Source organism: Aethalodelphis obliquidens, unplaced genomic scaffold, assembly GCF_003676395.1.
Source record: "Aethalodelphis obliquidens isolate GAN/ISIS:26980383/991018 unplaced genomic scaffold, ASM367639v1 scaffold57, whole genome shotgun sequence".
Classification (NCBI taxonomy): Eukaryota; Metazoa; Chordata; class Mammalia; order Artiodactyla; family Delphinidae; genus Aethalodelphis; species Aethalodelphis obliquidens.
Window position 1 is genome coordinate 12,110,847 of NW_020838001.1, and position 22,707 is coordinate 12,133,553.

General features: G+C 40.8%; 1 protein-coding gene across 2 annotated transcripts in view; it reads right to left on the minus strand.

Annotated features, from left to right (window-relative positions):
• CSE1L (chromosome segregation 1 like) overlaps positions 1-21,489 on the minus strand; it is a 41,605-nt gene extending 20,116 nt beyond the window's left edge. Inside the window, exons 1-8 of one of the 2 annotated variants that reach the window (XM_027087048.1) lie at positions 21,327-21,489; positions 13,606-13,701; positions 10,188-10,330; positions 7,536-7,637; positions 7,315-7,460; positions 6,896-6,986; positions 5,179-5,286; positions 1,308-1,400 (exon numbers count right to left, since the gene is read on the minus strand). In XM_027087048.1, coding sequence (XP_026942849.1) covers positions 1,308-1,400; positions 5,179-5,286; positions 6,896-6,986; positions 7,315-7,460; positions 7,536-7,637; positions 10,188-10,330; positions 13,606-13,701; positions 21,327-21,462 — 915 coding nt within the window. In that variant the 5' untranslated portion in view covers positions 21,463-21,489. Of the gene's footprint in view, positions 1-1,307; positions 1,401-5,178; positions 5,287-6,895; positions 6,987-7,314; positions 7,461-7,535; positions 7,638-10,187; positions 10,331-13,605; positions 13,702-20,763; positions 20,876-21,326 lie in introns of those variants that run through there. The other variant, XM_027087049.1, reaches the window with a different exon arrangement.
• Between the last annotated feature and the right edge of the window lie 1,218 nt (positions 21,490-22,707).

Below are 22,707 nucleotides of genomic sequence, written 5' to 3' on the forward strand. Positions count from 1 at the left end.
ATAAAAATCATATCACATTTTCCTTTGTAACATAGTCTTGCTATCTCCCAAAAGGTTCCCATTTCAAATATATTAAAATGTGTTCTCTTCCCAATAAGCTAATGCTATAACATTCTCACAAATAATATTCTGGTTATAAAATGTTGAACAACCTAAAGCAGGGGTTAACCTGCTGCCTAATTTCTGAAGTTTTATTAAAACCCAGTCACACACATTCTTTGTTTTCATTTATACAATTTATAGTATTGCCTATGGCTGCTTTCAACTACAACTGCAGAGTTGAGTATATAGCCCACAAAGCCAAATATATTTACTACCCGGACCTTTATAGGAAAAGTTTGCCAACCCCACCTGAAACCATGACAGTGACTGATATAATAATGCTTACTACATATAACAGCAATCACAAATACTTTTTGAGCTATATTATGTGCCAAAGAACTCAAATTGAGAAGAGATAAAATAACAGCTCCTCAAGGCATAAATATAAGGAATGTCACACAGTGAGATGACGCATTTAAATGGGCAAACAATTCCCTTAAGAATCCTAAGTGAAAAACTTCCTTTAGACTTAAGTGTAAAGACAAGCTTTGTTTTCTGAGGGAGTGGTTTCTTCCTAGTGGACTGAAGGAGTTATTTTATTGGAACTCTATTTTTTTTTTGGTTGCTTCTTGTTGTGTAAAAATCTCACACAAAATTTGCTGTACACCCACAGTAATGATTCTCCCTCTGCATGCCACCCAAACAGATCTGCATCACCAACTGTAATTTTTATCTGGTGTTGAAATATTCTTAATATTTTACTTTTTACGTTTTTTGTTTGTTGAGAAAGAGGTAAATCATAAATATATTAATAAACAAGCAAATGAATAACACAGTGCTACATGTTGAAAGTACATATTACAAAACTCAGATCAGAAACTTTTACACATTACAAACTTTCATGTCCCCTCTTTCCCACACTGTAGATGATTTTTTCAAGAGGCCATTAGAGAGGTTTAAGTTTTCTTAGTATCTTCAATGACAAATGATTTTCTATTTCATAAAATGTTCACAATGTGAATACTCTTGAGGCCTTACTTTCAATAATGTAATAAAATAGCCTTATCTATAAATTGTGACTTAAGTCAGGACTACAAGAAGGGTAGTTCTGCTCATTACAATTATCCTCCCTCCAATGTTCTGAGGGCACTCAAATAATTTTTTTAACATTAAAAAAAATTGAGATATAATTGACATTTAACATTATATTTCAAATAATTCTTAAAAAAAAAGCTTACTTGGGAAATATTTTAAATAATACTTACATCAGTTTGCAGAAGCTTATTATCTAATGTCAAGAGGGTATGAAAATTGTTCATCCAAGTTTCCATATTATCTTCAAAAAATTCAGGGAGATCCTAAAGAATAAATGGTGACTTGAGACTTCTGGTTGAAGTAATTATTATATTTTAGTAAGTTTTCCCCACCACGCCAAATGTTTTGCACATGCCTATAGACTCCAGCTCACATTTCTCAGCTAAGTCAATGGATACCTATTTTGACAAGAATTCTCTGCTCCAGCTAGGTCTGACAGATGAGTAAACCATTCTGACTCTGTCTCAGTAAGCTTTCAACCACAAACGATGCCACCTGTTCCTGTCCCAATGTAAATCTACTTATTCCTTTAAGGTTCAGCTAAGACTGAAAACTTTCCTTACAAAACTCAGTGCTTACCAATACATTCCTTTTCCTTTCTGAACTACTGCACTTACTGTAAGATGACCGCCAAGTCAGGCTTATTGTCTTATACAGTTACTGATTTCCTGTGGCACAATACTGCCCTCTTAATGAGGGATAAATCCAAGGGTAAAGATTATGCCTCCTTCCTATCAGGCTTCCGTGACTAACAAGTTATTAATCACCTCATTCTACCTGACTTCTAGGAAGTAGAACTCAAAATAAGGTATACAAGAATCCAGTGGTATCCTTAAGAATTTCTCAAATTGCTGTCTAGCTGCACACTGAAGGTATGCCATTTTGGGCTGTTCATCTCATATTCATTCTACCTATTCCTTCTGAGGAATGCTCTCCCTACCACTGTGAGTACAGTCACGTTGGGAGGATTAAGTCCAAGTACTTGGCTCTGGCTAGAGGCAACAAAAAGGCTACATCCTTTCTCTTGCATCTCAGTATAGGAGTCTGTACCAGTAAGACTCCCTTCTCATTCCTGGAGCCCTGAATCTTAAAGTAATAACTCAAGAACAGAAAGAATGACTGGAGACCACCACCTCAGTAGCAACCGGGTGACCAGGCATTTCCTGCTATAAGATCGTGGCTGTGTTTCCTCTCAAATGCCACTGGTTCTTACACCTTCCCAAGTCTGTTTCTTCAGTCTTTTGTCTCCCAGATATGCTTCCATTAAAAGCTATAAGCTTTGCTTCCATGACCTGGCTATTGTAAATAGTGCTGCAGTGAACATTGGGATACATGTGTCTTTTTGAATTATGGTCTTCTCTGGGTATATGCCCAGTAGTGGGATTGCTGGGTCATATGGTAGTTCTATTTTTAGTTTTTTAAGGAACCTCCATACTGTTCTCCATAGTGGCTGTATCAATTTACATTCCCACCAACAGTGCAAGAGGGTTCCCTTTTCTCCACACCCTCTCCAGCATTTGTTGTTTGTAGATTTTCTGATGATGCCCATTCTAACTGGTGTGAGGTGATATCTCATTGTAGTTTTTTTGTGTGTTTTTTTTTTTTTTGCTGTACGTGGGCCTCTCACTGTTGTGGCCTCTCCTGTTGTGGAGCACAGGCTCCGGATGCGCAGGCTCAGCGGCCATGGCTCACGGGCCCAGCCACTCCATGGCAGTGGGATCTTCCTGGACCGGGGCATGAACCCATGTCCCCTGCATCAGCAGGCGGACTCTCAACCACTGCGCCACCAGGGAAGCCCTCACTGTAGTTTTGATTTTCATTTCTCTAATAATTATGGTGCTGAGCAGCTTTTCATGTGCTCCTTGGCCATCTGTATGTCTTCTTTGGAGAGATGTCTATTTAGGTTTTCTGCCCAGTTTTGGATTGGGTTGTTTGTTTCTTTAATATTGAGCTGCATGAGCTGTTATATATTTTGGAGATTAATCCTTTGTCCGATGATTCGTTTGCGAATATTTTCTCCCATTCTGAGGGTTGTCTTTTCGTCTTGTTTATGGTTTCCTTTGCTGTGCAAAAGCTTTGAAGTTTCATTAGGTCCCATTTGTTTATTTTTGTTTTTATTTCCATTACTCTAGGAGATGGGTCAAAAAAGACCTTGCTGTGATTTATGTCCAAGAGTGTTCTTCCTATGTTTTCCTCTAAGAGTTTTATAGTGTCCAGTCTTACATTTAGGTCTCGAATCCATTTTGAGTTTATTTTTGTGTATGGTGTTAGGGAGTGTTCTAATTTCATTCTTTTACATGTAGCTGTCCAGTTTTCCCAGCACCACTTATTGAAGAGACTGTCTTTTCTCCATTGTATATCTTTGCCACCTTTGTCATAGATTAGTTAACCATAGGTGCGTGGGTTTATCTCTGGGCTATCTATCTTGTTCCATTGACCTATCTTTCTGTTTTTGTGCCAGTAGCATATTGTCTTGATTACTGTAGCTTTGTAGTACAGTCTGAAGTCAGGGAGTCCAATTGCCCATCGACAGACGAATGGATAAAGAAGTTGTGGTACATATATACAATGGAATATTACTCAACCATAAAAAGGAACGAAATTGAGTCATTTGTTGAGACGTGGATGGATCTAGAGACTGTCATACAGAGTGAAGTAAGTCAGAAAGAGAAAAACAAATATCGTATATTAACGCATGTATATGGAACCTAGAAAAACGGTACAGATGAACCGGTTTGCAGGGCAGAAGTTGAGACACAGATGTAGAGAACAAACGTATGGACACCAAGGGGGGAAAACCACGGTGGGGTGGGGATGGTGGTGTGCTGAATTGGGCGATTGGGATTGACATGTATACACTGTATGTATAAAACTGATGACTAATAAGAACCTGCAGTATAAAAAAATACACAAACAAAAAAACAATACTAAACTTTCTTTGGGTTATTTGTATGGAAATATGTATGGAAACATATAAATGTTTCAGACATTACATGAAATTTCTAAGAATCTTATACGTTCCGGTATAATGTTATAAGTCATAATTCTAGTTATTACTTTAAAATGTGTATCTCAGAAATAACTAAATTTCCTTGTCAACTGCATTATTATGAACTTCCATCAAAACTTTAACCGTGGTCATTTTTAAGTCTTTTGTCATTTACAGACAGTTCTAGGTGTACTCTGATGCTTTTGCAAAAATGTTCCTATAAGGGCTTCCCTGGTGGCACAATGGGTGTGAGTCCACCTGCCGATACAAAGGACACAGGTTCGTGCCCCAGTCCAGGAAGATTCCACATGCCGTGGAGCGGCTGGGACCGTGAGCCATGGCCGCGAAACTTGCGCATCCGGAGCCTGTGCTCCGCAACAGGAGAGGCCACAACAGTGAGAGGCCCGCGTACCACAAAAAAAAAAAAAAAAAGTTCCTATAAAAGGGTTTCATCTTCAAGGAATTCATGGTAAAGACTCTGACAAGTACAGGTTTCTGGTAACTGACTATACTACTGAACTGAATGAATAAGCATTTTCAGAACTCTAATGGAAAACTGATGAATTCATAAAAGTGCTAACAAAAGATCAAGATGAAAACAAATTAATTACATGGGACTGAGTGAACTGATGAGGATGATTATATAATTGTGACTTTCTGTTTGAATAAAAAAAAAAAAATCCCACAAGGACTCAGAGGCAAAAAATATACAAATCAATTTTCACTGCAAAGTAAAGGAGCTGTTACAGTGGAGGATTACTGGACTGAATGTCAATATTATGACATAGTATGAGTGTGTTTCGCGTTTGGTAATTGCAATCATTGTTGCTTTTGTTGTGGTCATCCATTTACAATGCTTGGTGTCAGTTTATTTATCTCTTGTAAAAAAAAAAAAAAGAATGGCGGGGAATCAGAACACAAGCAACCAATGTCTATTTTTTCAGGGTGAGGGGGGGAAATCAATGCTAGCAAAGAAGTCTTTATCAAGTGAAAAACTTTATATATGACATCAAAGAATAAGAATCAAAAGCAAGAAATAGAACGAAACTCACCTGAAAGTTTAAACTGTAGAACAGTTTTGAGATTAGAATCAGGGAAGAAAAAAGAATCCTCAGAGCAGAGGCATCATTTGCGTGGGTGCTGCAGAGTTCAATAGTGGCCTTGGAAAGGAATTTAGAAAGACGGTTTTAGTGTATTGTAAACCTTAGTGAAAAAGCCTTGTATTAGGCTGAAACTATTCATACATCTTCTCCAAAATTTGGCTTTTAAATAGTAGTATACAGTCATTTAGAATTTTTGAAAAAACACATTAAAATATATATTTTTAAGTTGTCCATCACAGCACTACTGTAAAGTCCAATATTAATATTTTGGACTAGATCCTTCTACTCTCCTATGTGCATGTCTATAACTATATTACACAAAACTGCCTTTATATGCACTCATTAAATAATTCCCTGCCACCTGGCCTGTAGGTTGTTTGCAACTGTTTGTTATTCTAACTGCAATAAACAAGCTTATGTATAAAACTTTGGGCACACTTCTAGTTTTCTGAGTTTGAGATTCTAGAACTGTATTACCAGTAGAGAACAGTATGCTATGAGTAAGAGTTCTGGAAGCCAGATAGATCTGGATACAACCCAGACTCTGTTACTCATAATAAGCATGACTCTGAGTAAGTTATTTTACTGCGCCCCCATCTCCATATCTGTCTGTAATTAAGAATAATGCCTACCTCATAAAATATGAGAATAAAATGAGAAAATATACATAAAAGGTCCTTGTAATTTGTGCACACCTACAATGTAAAAGACACTCAACAAACGTTGCTAAGTATATCCCGGAGTTAGAAAATATGAATATTATGGTTTTCTCAATGAAATGTCCAACTCCAGAAAGCTAGTACCATTTATAGCCCAATGGACAGGACACTAGTGTTCATTTCACTGGACTCTGGCTAAAACATTTTCCCCCCACCCGTCCCTCTCTGCTCCTGGCTAAAACTTTTAATGTCATTAAAAAGAAATAAAAATCTTTGCTAGTCCAATAGGTGAAAAATATTGACATTTTGTCCAATTTTATTTTTAAAAATAAAAATGTACTATCAGTAAGATATCCTAACCATGAAAAATCCTGTGCATACTCTGTAATTTAGAAAGTTGTGATTATCACACAACTTTCCTTTCTGAAAACAGGAAATGAGCAGCTTTTCTCAAGTTAGCAAAACTAGGTTTGAGGCCTGGCTCTCTTTTTTATTAGCTGTGTGATACCGAACCCTCCACTTTCCTTATCTGGAAAAAAAGGTTAACAATACTTCTCTTTCGATCTTAAACGAGTTTCAGAAAGATATCTAGGAAAGTTCCTTATGTGCTATAAGATGATGTACGGATATATAAATTAAACTCCATAAACAGTCAAATCAAAATACAGATCCATTCCTTTAGAGACACATACTCAAATATTTGAGTGAAATAATAAGACGCCTGGGATTTGCTTTTAACTATTCGTATGAAATCAAAGGGAGAGAACAAATTAAAAAGAAATAAAATTCTAGTAACCATTAAACTTGTGTAGTCAATACATGGGATTTCATTCTACCAGCTTCTCTATTTTGGTGTAGATTTGAAATTTTTCAAAAGAAATGCTGCTCTAAACCATTACCTATCAAATACACTTTCAAAGCAATCTCTTAAACAAAATTTATACAAATATTCAAGCACTTTAAAATATTAAGTAATTTAAAAATACCACCAAGATGTTATCACATACCTTAAACAGATTAGTCAAAGGCAAAGCAAAGGCATCCAGAACAAGTTTAATTTCAGTCCATAACTCATTTGACTTAAATTCATGGCGATATCTAGAAAATTAAGGTAAAAGAAGCAAATTTACAAATTTTGGTTAACTGACTTTAGGTCTTCAAGGCTAGATTAGAGAAAAATCTATGGCTAGATAGCTTTCTGAAATAAAAAGGGAATTCAAGCACAGTTTATCAAGACCAGGTATTTCACAAGTAATAGGGCAATATGAAATAAACATCCTACACTTAAGAAGAAACAAACACAATAATGAGAGGCTTATGCTCTTATTCTAGAATTATCATAAAAAAATGACATAATCACAAAAATACACACAAGCAAAAATATCTGAAACAAGTATTTTAAAAATATGAATTTATATATCAATACCTTTTAAATAAAGAATGTGCTGTACGAAGGACTCCATTAATAACATGGAAATCTCCACTCTGAAAGCGATTCACCATTTCTGTCAACAAGTCAGGCCATTTCTGAGGGAAATCTTCTCTGCCAATAATGCTAATGGCATCACTTAACTGTGGGGAGGAAAGAGACTAATTAGATTGAAAGCTCTACAAACAAGCCCACCTAACAAGCAGGGCCTCACATACCTGCTTCTGAATTTGCTCTGGGCTGCTAAGCATCAAGTGCACTATGTTAGCTTTAATGGCTGCTCGGTCGGCTTCGCAAATTTTATTTGGTTCATCTTCAACCTAAAAGCAAAACATTAATAAGCAAGTGACATAAATCCATATCTATTACTGTACGGGTTTGTAGATAGAACCATTTCTCATTTCCTGGTTTCCTAAGAAAAATAGAGGAAGGTAGGGCCTTCATTCTACATAAATGGGTCACAGATTCCTTTAATAATCTGATGGAAGCATTTTTCTGCAGAAAAATGTACCTTCCTTCCCAAATGCAAATATTTTACATACAAATTAAGGAGCTTCTCTGACTCCCTGATGCCAATTAAGAATCTCAGTTCTGGGCTTCCCTGGTGGCACAGTGGTTGAGAGTCTGCCTGCCGATGCAGGGGACTCGGGTTCGTGCCCCGGTCCGGGAGGATCCCACATGCCGCGGAGCGGCTGGGCCCGTGAGCCATGGCCGCTGAGCCTGCGCGTCCAGAGCCTGTGCTCCGCAACGGGAGAGGCCACAGCAGTGAGAGGCCTGCGTACCGCGGGGCGGGGGGGGGGGGAATCTTTATACATATATGCTACTCAGCCGATATTCATCTTCAAAAGCTTCAATTTGACTGTTACCTTAAGTCAAAGAAAGGTCTTTTCAATGAAAACTTCTTGACCATTACCAGTTTGAATGCATCCAGGACTACATCGCCCAAACAGATTCTGGATCTCACTAGTTTTACAAATCAAGACGGGGATAGGGCTTGCATGTCTACAAGTAGATGAATGGATTTTTAAACATTCTAAAATTCACTAAGTCATTTCTTCACCACATGTGAGAATGCTTGACTTAAGCTTAAAAACAATATTTACTGTTTTTGAATTCTTCTATGGAATGAGGAAAAAAGATTCTAAATAAATATTTAACCAGATTTAAAGCTGATTTTTTAGAAAAACTGACTATTTCTGTCAACTTTAATACTTTCTAAGTATCATTACTGCTATTACTAAAAACATTTCTCACTTTTTTCTTTATCCTAACCCAGAGTTACCTCAACCCCGGCATTACTGACATTTTGGGTCAGATAAATCTTTGTTACGGGGATCTTTCTTGTGCACTGTAGGATGGTTCCCAGCACCCTCACCTTCTACCCACTAGATGCCAGACACCCTCCCCACCCCACCCCCAGCGTGGACAACCGGAATGTCTCTAAATATCCCCAGGTTGGCAAAACTACCCCCAATTTAGAACCACTGTCATAAGCTAAGGTAGGGAAGAAGCTAAGGTAGGGAAGATACCCATTTCTCAATGTATAGCTATACTGATCATTAAACTTGCAGCATAATAAGATTTACCTTATGATTAGAAAATATTTCCCATATCCCACAAGACACAGGACAAATCCCTTACCAAAAACTTCAAATCTAAATTATTTTGCATTCTACACATATATATGTGTACAATGCATATATATATACATAAAATGTGTTTTTTTCCAGCTTTATATAATTCTTCCTTGTTTACAATAGAAATTGCTTCAATTACTCATTTAGACTGTATCTTCCCATGTAATGTCTCTTCAGTAGATAGTAAGCTAAAGTTAAATTTCAACCAAACTGGATGTTAAAACAAAGTCTCACAGTCTCTAGCAACCTGGGTTATGAAGCTGACTTAACTGATACGAATTTAAATAAAAAACGTCCTGTTTAACTTTTTTTTTTTTTTTGCAGTACGCAGGCCTCTCACTGTTGTGGCCTCCCCCGTTGCAGAGCACAGGCTCCAGACGCGCAGGCTCAGCGGCCACGGCTCACGGGCCCAGCCGCTCGGCGGCATGTGGGATCTTCCCAGACCGGGGCACGAACCCGTGTCCCCTGCCTCGGCAGGCGGACTCTCAACCACTGCGCCACCAGGGAAGCCCCTGTTTAACTTTTGTCAATTCTTTTGCATTCTCTACACGGACAATCATGTCATCTGAGAACAAAGACAGTTTTATGTCTTTCCAAATGGTATATTTCCTTTTCTTACTGCATTATCAAGGACATCCCTGGTGGTCCAGTGGTTAAGACTCCGTGCTTCCAATGCAGAGGACACAGGTTCGATTCCTGGACTGGGAACTAAGGTCCACATGCCATGGCAAAAGAATATATATAAAATAAAAAAGACTTCCAACACAATGTTGAAAAGGAGTGGTAAGAGGGGACACCCTTGCTTTGTAACTGATCTTGGTGGGAAAGCTTCAAGTTTCTCACCATTAGGTATGATGTTAGTTATAGATTTTTCACAGTCTTTACATTGCCGAGAAAACTCCTCTCTATTACAAATTTACTGAGTTTTTACCATGAATGGGAGTTGGACTTTGACAAATGCTTTTTCTGCACCTAATGATATAATAATGTGATTTATCTTCTCTTAGTCGATAGGTTTTTGAATGTTGAACCAGCCTTGCATATCTGAGATAAATCCCACTTGGTCATGGTATTTTTATACTTTTGATACATTTTTGGATTTGACTTTTTAATATTTTGTTGAGGAGGGTCCTGCTTTTATCTTTAATCTGTGCCTGAATCGTTCAGGAACACTGCATATATCAATCTTATAAACATGCAGGGTCTTAAACTATGTACTCACAAAATACTTACAATTCTCCAGTTTCTTTTAATATAGTTCTTGAATGTTACTGAGGCACACACTTTGATAACATTATCCTGAGCCTTCTCCAGTAATGTTAAGAGCAACAGTGGGTAATTCTGATTGCCTTCTACAGATTCAAGAAACTTCTCAGCTGTAAAACAATTTCCATGTTAGAAGATTTGTTATTACAAACTAATCTTAAGACTTCATGAATATGTGAACTATGCATATCTCTCACTGAAGCATCATGGAAAGATTAGGATATTTTTTCCCTTAGGGAACCTATCACTTTTAGTGCCTCACTTCTCTTATCTATTAAATGAACTATATATGATGTTACATTAAATTTATATAATACCTCGGTTTTCAGATCACTTTACCATCTGTTAACTCACCCAATTCTCACAAACCTATAAGGTGGCCTGATCAGATGATCACCCCATGTGAAGGACAATCTGCTTCTCAGAGAGATTAAGTGACCTTAGGGCAAAATTCATACACCCCGTCTTGTTCCAGAAGGATTACTATTAGTACTATTAGTAATGGCAGTAATATTTCTTTTATACTACTGTGATTAAGATTAAATGAGTTAATTTATGCTAATACATATTATTATTAACCATATGCATCTGGTGCTTTACTCACATATGTTGTCACTATTACCCAGAGAGGTAGGTAGTATTATCCTCATTTTAAAGACAAGGCCACTCACATATATACAATGGAATATTACTCAGCCATAAAAACAAACGAAATTGAGTTATCTGTAGTGAGGTAGATGAACCTAGAGTCTGTCATACAGAGTGAAGTAAGTCAGAAAGAGAAAAACAAATACTGTATGATAACACATATATATGGAATCTAAAAAAAAAAAAAACGGTTCTAATGAACCTAGGGGCAGGACAGGAATAAAGACACAGACGTAGAGAATGGACTTGAGGACACGGGGAGGGGGAAGGGTAAGCTGGGATGAAGTGAGAGAGTAGCACTGACATATATACACTACCAAATGTAAATAGTGTAAATAGCTAGCTAGTGGGAAGCAGCTGCTTAGCACCGGGAGATCAGCTCAGTGCTTGCAACCACCTAGAGGGGTGGGATAGGGAGGGAGACGCAAGAGGGAGGGGATATGGGGATATATGTGTGCATATAGCTGATTCGCTTTGTTATACAGCAGAAACTAACACAACAATGTAAAGCAATTATACTCCAATAAAGATGTTAAAAAGAAAATAAAGACGAGGCCACTGAGGTTAAGTAAGATCACACAGCTAGAAGATTTCATCACTGTAAACGTTTTAGTCCAGTCCTTATTCTACCATACTAGCCCTCAGTTTTCTTCTTGAATTAAACATTTCTAATATCAGCAATAAATTTATACAAAGATTTTACCCATACGTTTTAAACTCATACTACACTTAGGGATAATAAATCTCCTAGGTTCACAGGTCACACCATGAAGGTTTATAGCACTTCTAATTTTTCCTGTCTTAAGCTTCTTCATAAGGCACATCCATTCCAAGGTTCTGATATTTACTGAAAAGGTCTGCTGTTAGCATGTATTATCTTCTACGATTTAATATGATTTAACACCTTTCTTCTTTCCAAATTGAGTCCCAAGAGTTTAACTTCCACCCTCAAAGCCGCCCTGCTTTGTGTCTACCATGTGGTTCCTTGGAGGATGAAGAATGCTGAACTGGAAAATATTTTTCAGGACGGGACACACTCTGGTTCTGTATGGTCTGTGAGGTTTACAGAAGGCTTTGGCTGCGTCAATGTTCGGCTGGTCAGTATTTCACATCCAGCAACCCCTGGGAAATGCTCTGTTCTTAACTCTTCTCAGAAACAACAATTTATTCCCACATTTTGTCCCTGATTCATAACACAACAGCACGTCAACCTTACAAAGACACAATTATTAAAAATAATTTTTATTAGACAGTGTTGGCAGAGGCTTTCTGGGAACGTCTAAGACTAGAGCCATTAATTTCCTTTTATCCAAGAACAAATTACTTCTCTAAGCACTAACAGGAAAATCACAATTTTCCCTCACAGAAATCACAAAGGCCTCTCTAGACTAGGATGGATGCATTAACACGTGTACGATTCTACGTATTATATATAACATATAAATATAACATGTATGTGCATGCATTCATCTGGGTCTTCATGGGGTGCTTCCAAAATCCTCTTTATGAGAATGCACATCAGCATTTCCGGTTAACACGGCTTACAAGAAGGATCATCAACTTACTACCCACAAGACACACATGGCCCCCGGAAATTTATTTGGTTTGCACGGTGTTTCAAAAATTTTTGAAGTTAATTGCTATCATTTAAAAATGAGAGGGACAGGCTTCCCTGGTGGCTCAGTGGTTGAGAATCCGCCTGCCAAGGCAGGGGACATGGGTTCGAGCACTGGTCCGGAAAGATCCCACATGCCACAGAGGAACTAAGCCCGTGTGCCACAACTACTGAGCCTGCGCTCTAGAGCCCACGACCCACAACTACTGAGCCCACGTGTCACAGCTACTGAAGCCCGCGCGCCTAGAGCCCGTGCTCCGTAACAAGAGAAGCCACCGCAATGAGAAGCCTGTGCACTGCAACGAAGACTAGCCCCCGCTCGCCGCAACAAGAGAAAGCCCGCGCACAGCAACAAAGACCCAACTCAGCCAAAAATAAATAAATAAATAAAAATTAAAAAAAAAAAAAAATGAGAACACTTCATATAAATATACTTATTTTTCAAGCAAAGCTGGAAATCTGATCTTGAAAGACTGGTGTGACTCCCCCAGAGTTAGCTGGTTCCAAATAATATTTGCCCCTTAACCAAGGCACTTAACCCCCTTGGCCTGCCTCCTTCATTTACCTTTACGTGTGACTCCTGTGGGCATCTGAGTTTATAATTCTAAGCTTATACTAAGTTTCTAATGAAAACTGGTCAAATTTGGAAGGGGGGAGAGAGTAGGAGGAACCCTAGATCTTAAAATATATTAATTAAATCAAACCCAACATGGTGATTTAAGAGACAGTGTCTGATTACCTAGTTTCATTCACTTAATCACTTTTTAGGCAATTAACTCTTACCTCTCTGCCCTAATTATTTTATCTCTAAAACAGGCAGGTGTATAGCGATTTTCAGAAAGGTCAAGGGACAAAGCATCCTAAACTTACTAGTCCTTTTTACCCCAGAAGGGATAAAAGCTATTTTACTCAAAAAATAAACCAAAAACAAAAAAAACCCCATGCCACCATATGTTATAGCAGCTATAAGCAGCCAACTAAAGACTTTATGGCTAGAGAATGAAAAATAAACTATGCCTAAGAATTCAAAATTTTATTTACAAACAGGCATATTGCACAAACGTTTCCCTCACCTGTCCTTTAAGAATAAATCAATCACAAAACAGTATTTATTTTCTTTACCTGGACGTCTGATGGCAGGATCAGGATCAAGAGTTTTCTTCAAATATTCTGTTAGCGTTTGCAAATTTGCATCGCTGAGCTCCATTGCCACAGAACCTAAAACAAAAAATGAGGTTTGGGTAATTGGTCACATGGGGACGCAGTGATTTACATAAAAGAATCATTTTATATTACGGGTGTCCCTCTCTCTGAAAGTCATCTACTTGTTACATTTTATGTGTGGGCTATAAGCCTTGCTTACTCTTAGCTGAGACAAGGTTCCAGAAGATAAGGTGGGCTTTTTTGAAACAGTAGTGGGATAATTTTGAGACAAAGAAGGAAAAACATACCATAAGCTAAGGGTTAAAAACACAAATCACTAGGTTTATTTTTTTAAAGCCCCACAGTAAAAAATTAAAATTCTAAGCATCCTTAATTCTAAGGATCCCACAGAGTTCTGAGATAAAAAACTAGAATACATTCCTTTGTGTACAACATGCAACCATAGGTACTGACAGCAAACTACATACTGAGAATTTGTACCTGGGAAGATAATTTTGGGGTTCATAAGATGACAGCTGTGATTATAATTAAAAAGCAATTTTCCACACCAAAAGCAAAGTCAACAAAAGCAAAAATAAACAAGTGAGACTACATCAAACTAAAAAGTGTCTGCATGGCAAAAGAAAACATCAACAAAATGAAAAGACAACATACCAAATGGGAGAAAATATTTTCAAATCATATCTGATAAAAAGGTTAATTTCCAAAACATATATAAAAAATACTCATACAACTTGGAAAAAAAATCCAATTGAAAAATGGGCAGAAGAGCTGAACAGACATTTTTCCAAAGAAAACATACAGTTGGCCAAAAGGTACATGAAAAGGAGCTCAACATCATTAAACATGAGGGAATGCAAATCAAAACTACAATGAGATTAACACCTCACACCTGTTAGAATGGTGATCATCAAAAAGACGAGGAGGACTTCCCTGGTGGCGCAGTGGTTAAGAATCTACCTGCCAATGCAGGGGACATGGGTTCGAGCCCTGGTCCAGGAAGATCCCACATGCCATGGAGCAACTAAGCCCATGGCACCACAACTAGACAGAAGCCTGTGAGCCACAACAAAAGATCCTGAGTGCCGCAACTAAGACCCGACATAGCCAAAAAAAAAAAAAATAAAATAAAAATAAAAGCCTAGTTGGAAGACAAGATAAAACTGAAATACCAACTACAGACCTATAATCCCTTTCCTGCAGTTCTGAGATCCAAACATCTACAAACTGAGTTTTTTTTTAACAAGTTTTTGGCAAACTCACTTGGCAACAAAACCTGGCCTGAACTGTCCGAGGCTGTAAATATGAATATCTCACTTAGTATGTAAATTTTTTACTAAATAATGTATTTGATTGCGGGGCGATACCCCATGCCCTACTGGGGATGCTGTATAATCTACAGCAAGTGCATTTCAAAAGAAAAAAAATCTGAATTCTGAAACACTTTTGAGTGTAAGTGCCAAATGAATCACACAGACAGCGACTTAACTGCTAGGTTAAGAGAGTCACTGGAGTATTTGTGGTCCAAGACTTCCCAGAGGATACATAGATTTGGATAGGCCAAGTGGAACGAGGACCCATCTCATACAGGCAATAGTATGAGCAAAGTACAGAGATGGGAAGAATCCATAGCTCCTTTGGGGAACAGTGAACTTGGAGGCTGAGATCAGATCATATAGGTTCCCCAATACTTAGCTGAAGAATTTCATGATTTAATGTACAAGAGGAAGGCACTAAAGGTTTATTGAAATGGGTAAAAACTTAATGAAAGTGGAATATATGTACTTTGGGCTGGTAATGGTTTACAGACTGGAGTCGAGGAAGAGAACAGAAGATTAGGACACTTTTGTAAAATGGGGGAAGGGTCACAAACATGAACCAGGCACAGTGCTAGAAGATACGCTTCACATCATTTCACACAATAACCATTTTACAATCAAGGAAGGCAACTCTGAGAGATTAACTAACTTTCCCCAAGCATACAATTAATAAAGATTAGATTCAAATCAGTCTGACCCTATAGATCTACCCTATTCCTACTACCCAAGGCTGCCTCTCAAGTGGAAATAACGACAGAGGGCTGAACTAGAGCGGAAGCACCAGCGACAGCGATAGAAAGGATGACGTGAAAAGACAGCCAGATTAGAAGAAGGGAGAGGAAGAAGTCAAAGATGACTGAGATTTTGAACAAGACTGATCCAAACAAAAAAAGCCATAAGACGTCGTCTTGTCACTAAAAAAAAAAAAAAAAAAGCTAGGAAGATTTTATAAAGGGCTATAGCTAATGCTGTGCTTGTGCGGAGTACTCCTCCACAGCCAGAAACCACAACCTGCTAAGGAGACTGATCTGTTTGAAACTTTGTATTCTCCTCAGTACAGTCGTTTTTATCATAAGGGAAGCCAATATGCTGACTGATTTAGTAGATTCCCCCACCTATATATTCACCTCCTTTGACCCAGGGCAAACCACTCTATGGGCACGAATACCAAGCCCTGCTTAACCACACACATAATTTATCAAGAGGCTACTCTTTCTGGTTTTTATACCAAAAGTTTGGAAAATGCTACGCATCATATTCCCCCTCTTTTGGAGATTCACTTCAAAGCCTTTAGGAACTCAAAGAGTAAGTTATCCATTTAACGTTCTTTAATCGAGTTCCTCCCATCACTTGCCCACGGAACCACTTTATTATGGAACACATGTTGGAAAGCAGTGATTTAATCAATTCATTTCCCATTCTTTTTTGTGTTGCAATGCTGAATCTGTTATGAAATCATGAAAGTTTGCTGTGCCAAACAAAACCATTTACATCAGTATATATGAGCTAAAAAAAAACTTTGCCACATGCAAATTATTCTACCTTTTGGGATTTATGCAAGGCAACACGTTAAACTGTGTGTGTGTTGAGGGGATTATAGATGTTAACTGGATCTATTTTGTTCAGTTTTTAAAGACACTCCTCAATAAATCTGCATTTTACTTTCTTCATGACAGAGTCCCATGCAATCTGGCACCTGTCAACCTTGTCTCCTACCTTCTTCTTGTCCCTATGTTCCAGCCCCCAAAGCCTTCTTTATGTTCCTCAAACCAGACAAAGACAGTTCTCTCTGCCTGTGATAACGCCCTTCCTTCCAATTTGATATCAGGTATCATTCAGCTGTCAGCACACTGTCAAATCCTCAAGAGCCTTCCGTGACTATCATCTACCTCATCCCTATTGTACTGTTAATAGCATTTATCCTCATCTGAGAGATCTTTGACTTGTTATCTCATTTGTAAGCTCCTTAGGGCAGAGACTTTGTAGGTCTTCCTCTCCGTATACCCAGGACCTTCAACACTGCCTGGCACACAGCAGACATTCATTAAGCATTTGTTGCATGAACTAATGGCTAAGACAATATGTCAGCGAACCAGCTAAAACATGGATCCAGTTTGGATTGGAGACTATTCTCTGCGGATCAGTTACTAGCAGGCCCGACATAATGTAGTAACTCAGTTACACCTGTCAGATAAACAGTGACCAACTTACTGCCATAATTAGTTTCTGTTCATTCAAAAATGCTTGAAGAAAGATGTGAATTTGAAATCTGTCCTGTATTACTGTTCATATCTGCCAGTGCTAGCACTTTTGTTTCGGAGGCTTGCGCTTACTGTCCCGTCTGCCTGGATATCTCTGCCCCTGGAGAGCTTTGTGGCTCACTGCCCACTTCATTCAGGTCTTTGCAAATGTCATCTCTTTTTAGAGGCGCTGTCCTGGACCATCATATCTAAAAGAGCACCCACCTCAGCCACTCTCCATTCTCTTACTCTGTTTTTCCAAGTCAATTTTATCAGGCATATGAATTGCTTTCTTGTTTACTATGCTTTTCCCTCCATTAGACTGTAAGCTCCATGTGAGCAGGGACTTTGTGTTTTGTTCACTGCTATCTCCCTAGACTCTTAAAACAGTGATGGGTACCTACTACATATTTGTTGTACGATTTTCAAAGGCTACATACCCTTTACTGATTTTTTTTTCCCCATCGAAAAGCACTATTGGGGCTTCCCTGGTGGCGCAGTGGTTGAGAATCTGCCTGCCAATGCAGGGACATGGGTTCGAGCCCTGGTCTGGGAAGATCCCACATGCCGCAGAGCAACTGGGCCCTTGAGCCACAATTACTGAGCGTGCGCGTCTGGAGCCTGTGCTCCGCAACGAGAGGCCGTGATAGTGAGAGGCCTGCACACCGCGATGAAGAGTGGCCCCCGCTTGCCGCAACTGGAGACAGCCCTTGCACAGAAACGAAGACCCAACACAGCTATAAATAATAAATAAATAAATTTTAAAAAAAAGCACTATCAGTCTTCACATTTATTTTGGTCAATTGACTGTGACAAACAGGAAGAACTGGAGACAACTGATTCTAAGAGCACATGACAGAGTGACCCCAGAAAACAACAAAGTTGAAGTGCTAGGGTGGGACTATGTTTAAATTAAAAAAAAAAAAAAAAGTGTGTAGGGGGAAAAACTGTGAGGCGTTGGGGGGGAGGATATAAATATGCATGCTACAACCCTGAAAGTTAAAATACTATGTAAGTCCTATATTTTTAATGTTAGTTAAGGGACTAAATGTCAACAAATCCTTTTTCTATCTCCTCAGTGACAATGCCTATACACCCAATTTATAAGCTTAGCCTTGATTTGGGAAAGTATGACCAATCAGGTAATTTTAGAGAATACTCCACAGGTTTTCACAATATATCAGCAAGATCAAGGTCTAATTAAATTATCTTATTTGCCACAGGTGAAGGGGCTTTGACACTTGGAAATGTTAGCAATATATAAATGTAAAAAGTGTTACTGACTTTAAAGACTCAAACTAGAAGTGAAAAAATTCACTCTTTTGCTTTTGAATAAGGCGTGATACTTTACTTCTCCACTGAGCTATTTTTGGAAATCCCTACCAATACACAAAAAATAAAAAATATGTACCACAATAAATCAATTATGACAGACTTATCTAAATCCCAAGTTCTTCTTATTGAAAGAATGGCTGGGCCTAAGTCTAGCCTCTTCTCACTGGCCCTCAATTACAGATGAAGATTTTTGGAATAAAAGCTTTGCTTTCCAAGGCCATCTCACAGACATCTGTGACATAAGTTGATCCAAGATGTGTGCCTTTTCCTTAGATATTTCCTCCACATTAGAGAACCATTCCTGAAGCCCTACATTTGGGGAAAGGGAAAGAGATCCAATAAATGAAAACTATCTGGTGCACACACACATCAAGAACATACCCCAACACCTCAATCCACCCTCTGCTTTTTAAAAAAAAAAATAAAAAATTTATTTATTTTCGGCCACGTTGGTCTTTGTTGTTGCACGCGGGCTTTCTCTAGTTGCAGAGAGCAGAGGCTACTCTTCGTTGCGGTGCGCGGGCTTTTCACTGCAGTGGCTTCTCCCGTTGCGGAGCACGGGCTCTAGGCGCGCGGGCTTCAGTAGTTGTGGCTCTCGCGGCTCTAGAGCACAGGCTCAGTAGTTTTGGCTCACGGGCTTAGTGGGCATGTGGGATCTTCCCGGACCAGGGCTCGAACCCACGTCCCCTGCATTGGCAGGCAGATTCTTAACCACTGTGCCACCAGGGAAGCCCCACCCTCTGCTTTCTAATCACAAGAACATACCAATGAGATGCAAATCCAAACTTTTTACATTGTCTGCAAAGCCCTATGTGATCTGGCCCCTGGATACCTCTCCCTTCATATACTACTCTGTGCAAGTTGGATTTTCTTCAAATATTCCAGGCTAGTTCCTGTCCCGAGCCCTTTGTACTTTCTATTCTCTCTGCCTGGAATGTTCTGTTCCCTCATCTTTCCTGGTCTCAGCTCAAATGCCACCTCCTCAGAGAAGTCGCCTTCATCTGTCACTATCTGAAATTATCTAGGTCATTTATGTGTATTCTTGTTTCTTTCCCCCACTAGAATATAAGCTTCCCAAGGGAAGGGACTTTGTCCATTTTTGTTTCTTCACTGTATTCAGAGATTAAGTGGATGCTCAAACAAGTTATTAAATGAATAAAGGAACAAATTAATACCAAAGGTAGAACACTGCCCCCAAACCCATCTAATACTATATAGGAAATGGTTTCCCTCTATCCCAGTCTCCAACCAGCAAAAATCAAAGTAAACAGAAGGAGAGAGAGAACTCTCTTGCATTGATGTAAAGAAATGAAAGATAAAGGGTCTTAAGAGGGAAGAGGCTGGGTAGATCAAGTCCCAAGAATTATGCAAAAATATGGAGACACACAAAAAAGGGCCCAAAATTTGACTATGGGGGCCCAAGTGGAGGAGAAAAAGAGCACTGTTAGGATCTAAGAGTAAAAATCCCCTTTCTGTGCATTATTATTCCAAGGAATAATACTTGCACATCTAACACGTGGCAAGCAACAGCCATCTGCGTACAGCAGTAATGAGACAGGCGAGGTCCTTGCTTTTTTACATCCTAGCAGTTGAGGAAGACAATAAACAAACTACACGTGATTCTAGAATATGATAAAAGCTGTGAAGTAACTAAACCTCGGGTGATGTGATGGAGAGTTGAAGGAAAGAGATCTTTTGAGAGGTTGGCCAAAAAAGGCGTAAGGCGAGTGAAACTCGAAAGACAGGAACCAGCAAAGACCTGATGCTGGTAATTTCCAAGCAGAGGAATGGCGCGTCCAAACGCTTTATGGAGGACATGAGCTCGGAACATTTAAAAAGAAAGGTCAGCAGTATGGCTACAGTGGCTAAGGAGAAGAGACAGATGGGAGAGGCGGACAATGGTCACCACCGACGGGACTCCGTAAACCACGGCAGTAACTCTGTGGATCCTCAGCCACTTAACGAAGTAGATGTTTTCAACCCCACTGTGCAGATAAGGAAGTGGAGGCCGGAGAGATGAAGAGACCAGCCCTAAGCTACACCCCTAGGGAGAGGCTAAATCTGGAATGGACTCAGGCCTTCTCATTCCAACGCTGAATTCCACGCTCCGAACGGTATACCACGCCATAGCGTCTCCCCCAAGAGGCGGACCCCGTGTTACCGCGCAGGTGCGTGGACTCCCCAGTGCACGGACTACAAGCTAATCTTCACGAGCAACTCACCAAAGTGAGACCACGAAGCCCGTGTTACAGTCGCGGAGGCTGAAGCACTGGGAGGTGCCGCTCCACCGCCTCCTTAATGAGAAAGTGAGGCCAGGGGAAGAAGCGGTCGGGGCGGCTGCCCGCAAGCCCGCTCAGCCGCCGGACAGGCCTGGCTGCCGCACTCCGCTCGCGTTGCGGGTGGCCCGGAGCGCCGAGAACGGACGCGCGGGCGCCACCAATGAGAGGCGGCCTTCCCGAGCGGCGCGGCCAATCAGCGCGGTGCTGGAGGGGAAGGGGCGGGCGCTTGGGCCGCTCTGGTTAGGCCGCGCCTGGGCAGCCCTCGCCCCTCGCAGGCTCGGGGGCCGCCGGGCCTGGGCCTCAGACCTGGGGTGCCGAGAGGAGACGAGACCCGTAGGCGAAGACCCTCCCCGAGGGCGCTGCCCGGGACACGGGCCCATAATCCGCTCTCGCCCAGAGGTGCGGTCCTTGCTTCCCAGCGTTCGGAAGTGCCGGGAGCGCCTCATCCCTCCCGCAGCCGGGTCCCAAGAGGCCACTGTGCCAGGCCGTGCACGCCCGCGCCTTACCTTGTGGGGGTACGGGTACGGAGAAGGGAATCTCAGCCGCAGACCGTAGCCGGCAATACCCACCCCTGCTGCCGCTCCACCGCACATTCAAACCCCGGCAAAATGGCGCGGCGGCGAGGCTGTGGTCGGGGCGCATGCGTGAGCGGGGCCGAGGCAAGGGGCGGGGCCGAGGGCGCTCGGCTCCACCTCGGCTGGAATCGCCAATCGCGGCCCCGCTCTGTGTGTGCTGACGTCACAAGCGACAATGCCCTTTGGCTTTTTTTTTTTTTTTTTTTTTTTTTTTTTTGCGGTACGCAGGCTTCTCACTGCTGTGGCCTCCCCCGCTGCGGAGCACAGGCTCCGGACACGCAGGCTCAGCGGCCATTGCTTACGGGCTCAGCCGCTCCGCGGCATGTGGGATCCTCCCGGACCGGGGTACGAACCCGTGTCCCCTGCATCAGCAGGCGGACTCTCAACCACTGCGCCACCAGGGAAGCCCTGCCCTTTGGCTTTGAACGCTCCATCGGACATCACAATGCCGATTCTGAGACGAGCACAGATTTGGCGAGTGGCCGCTGCATTGTGGCCTATTTTGATGTCAGGCACCTAGTAGGTCTTATATAACTGTTGAACGAACTGCCCAAAGTCATGTCCAAAGCGTCTCCAATCGAAGAGAACTGCCTGCCCCTCATGGAGCTTATGTTTTAGAGGGAGGAACGGAATAAACAAGATAATTTCAAATTTGGTAAGTGCTATGAGTCTTCTCATAGGATTTAAAAACAGAATGATGTGGCAGCAGTGACGTAGAATGTCAGTGGGATGGCCAGAGGAGACCCCTAAACAAGTGACAATTGACTTGAATTTCAACAAGGAGACACCTGTGGATCAGCCTGCAGACCGTTCCAGGAGGAGGGGATGCTAATAGCAAAGGCTCTGAGGCAGGACTGGGCTAGGCTGGGGCTTAAAAAATAAAGTGGAGCATGGCAGGAGATGAAGTTAGGTCGGCAGGGGCCAGATGATGCAGGCCTCTTAAGCCAGTGTTATGTCTTAAGTGCACCCATTACAGGATGACCACCAAATTTATATTTTAAAAGGTCCACCAGTTGCTGCTTGGACTGTATGGGGGAAAGACCTTGAAGCAGGGAGACCAGTGAGGAAGCTGCTGGAGGCATCCAGGAAAGAGACGTTAGGCCTGGACTAGGGTGAATAGCAGTGCACGTGGAGAGAAGTGGACAGCTTCAGGATATATTTTAGAGCTAGAGCCCATAGGATCTTATGTCACACTGAGTGTGGGAAAGAGGAACCAATGGTGACTTATGGAAATCCCAACCCTCAGTTTTGGCCACCTCCTCTGCCTCCCTCAACAGGCTCAGCTGTCTCCCCTCAGAGCCCATCCCTTGGA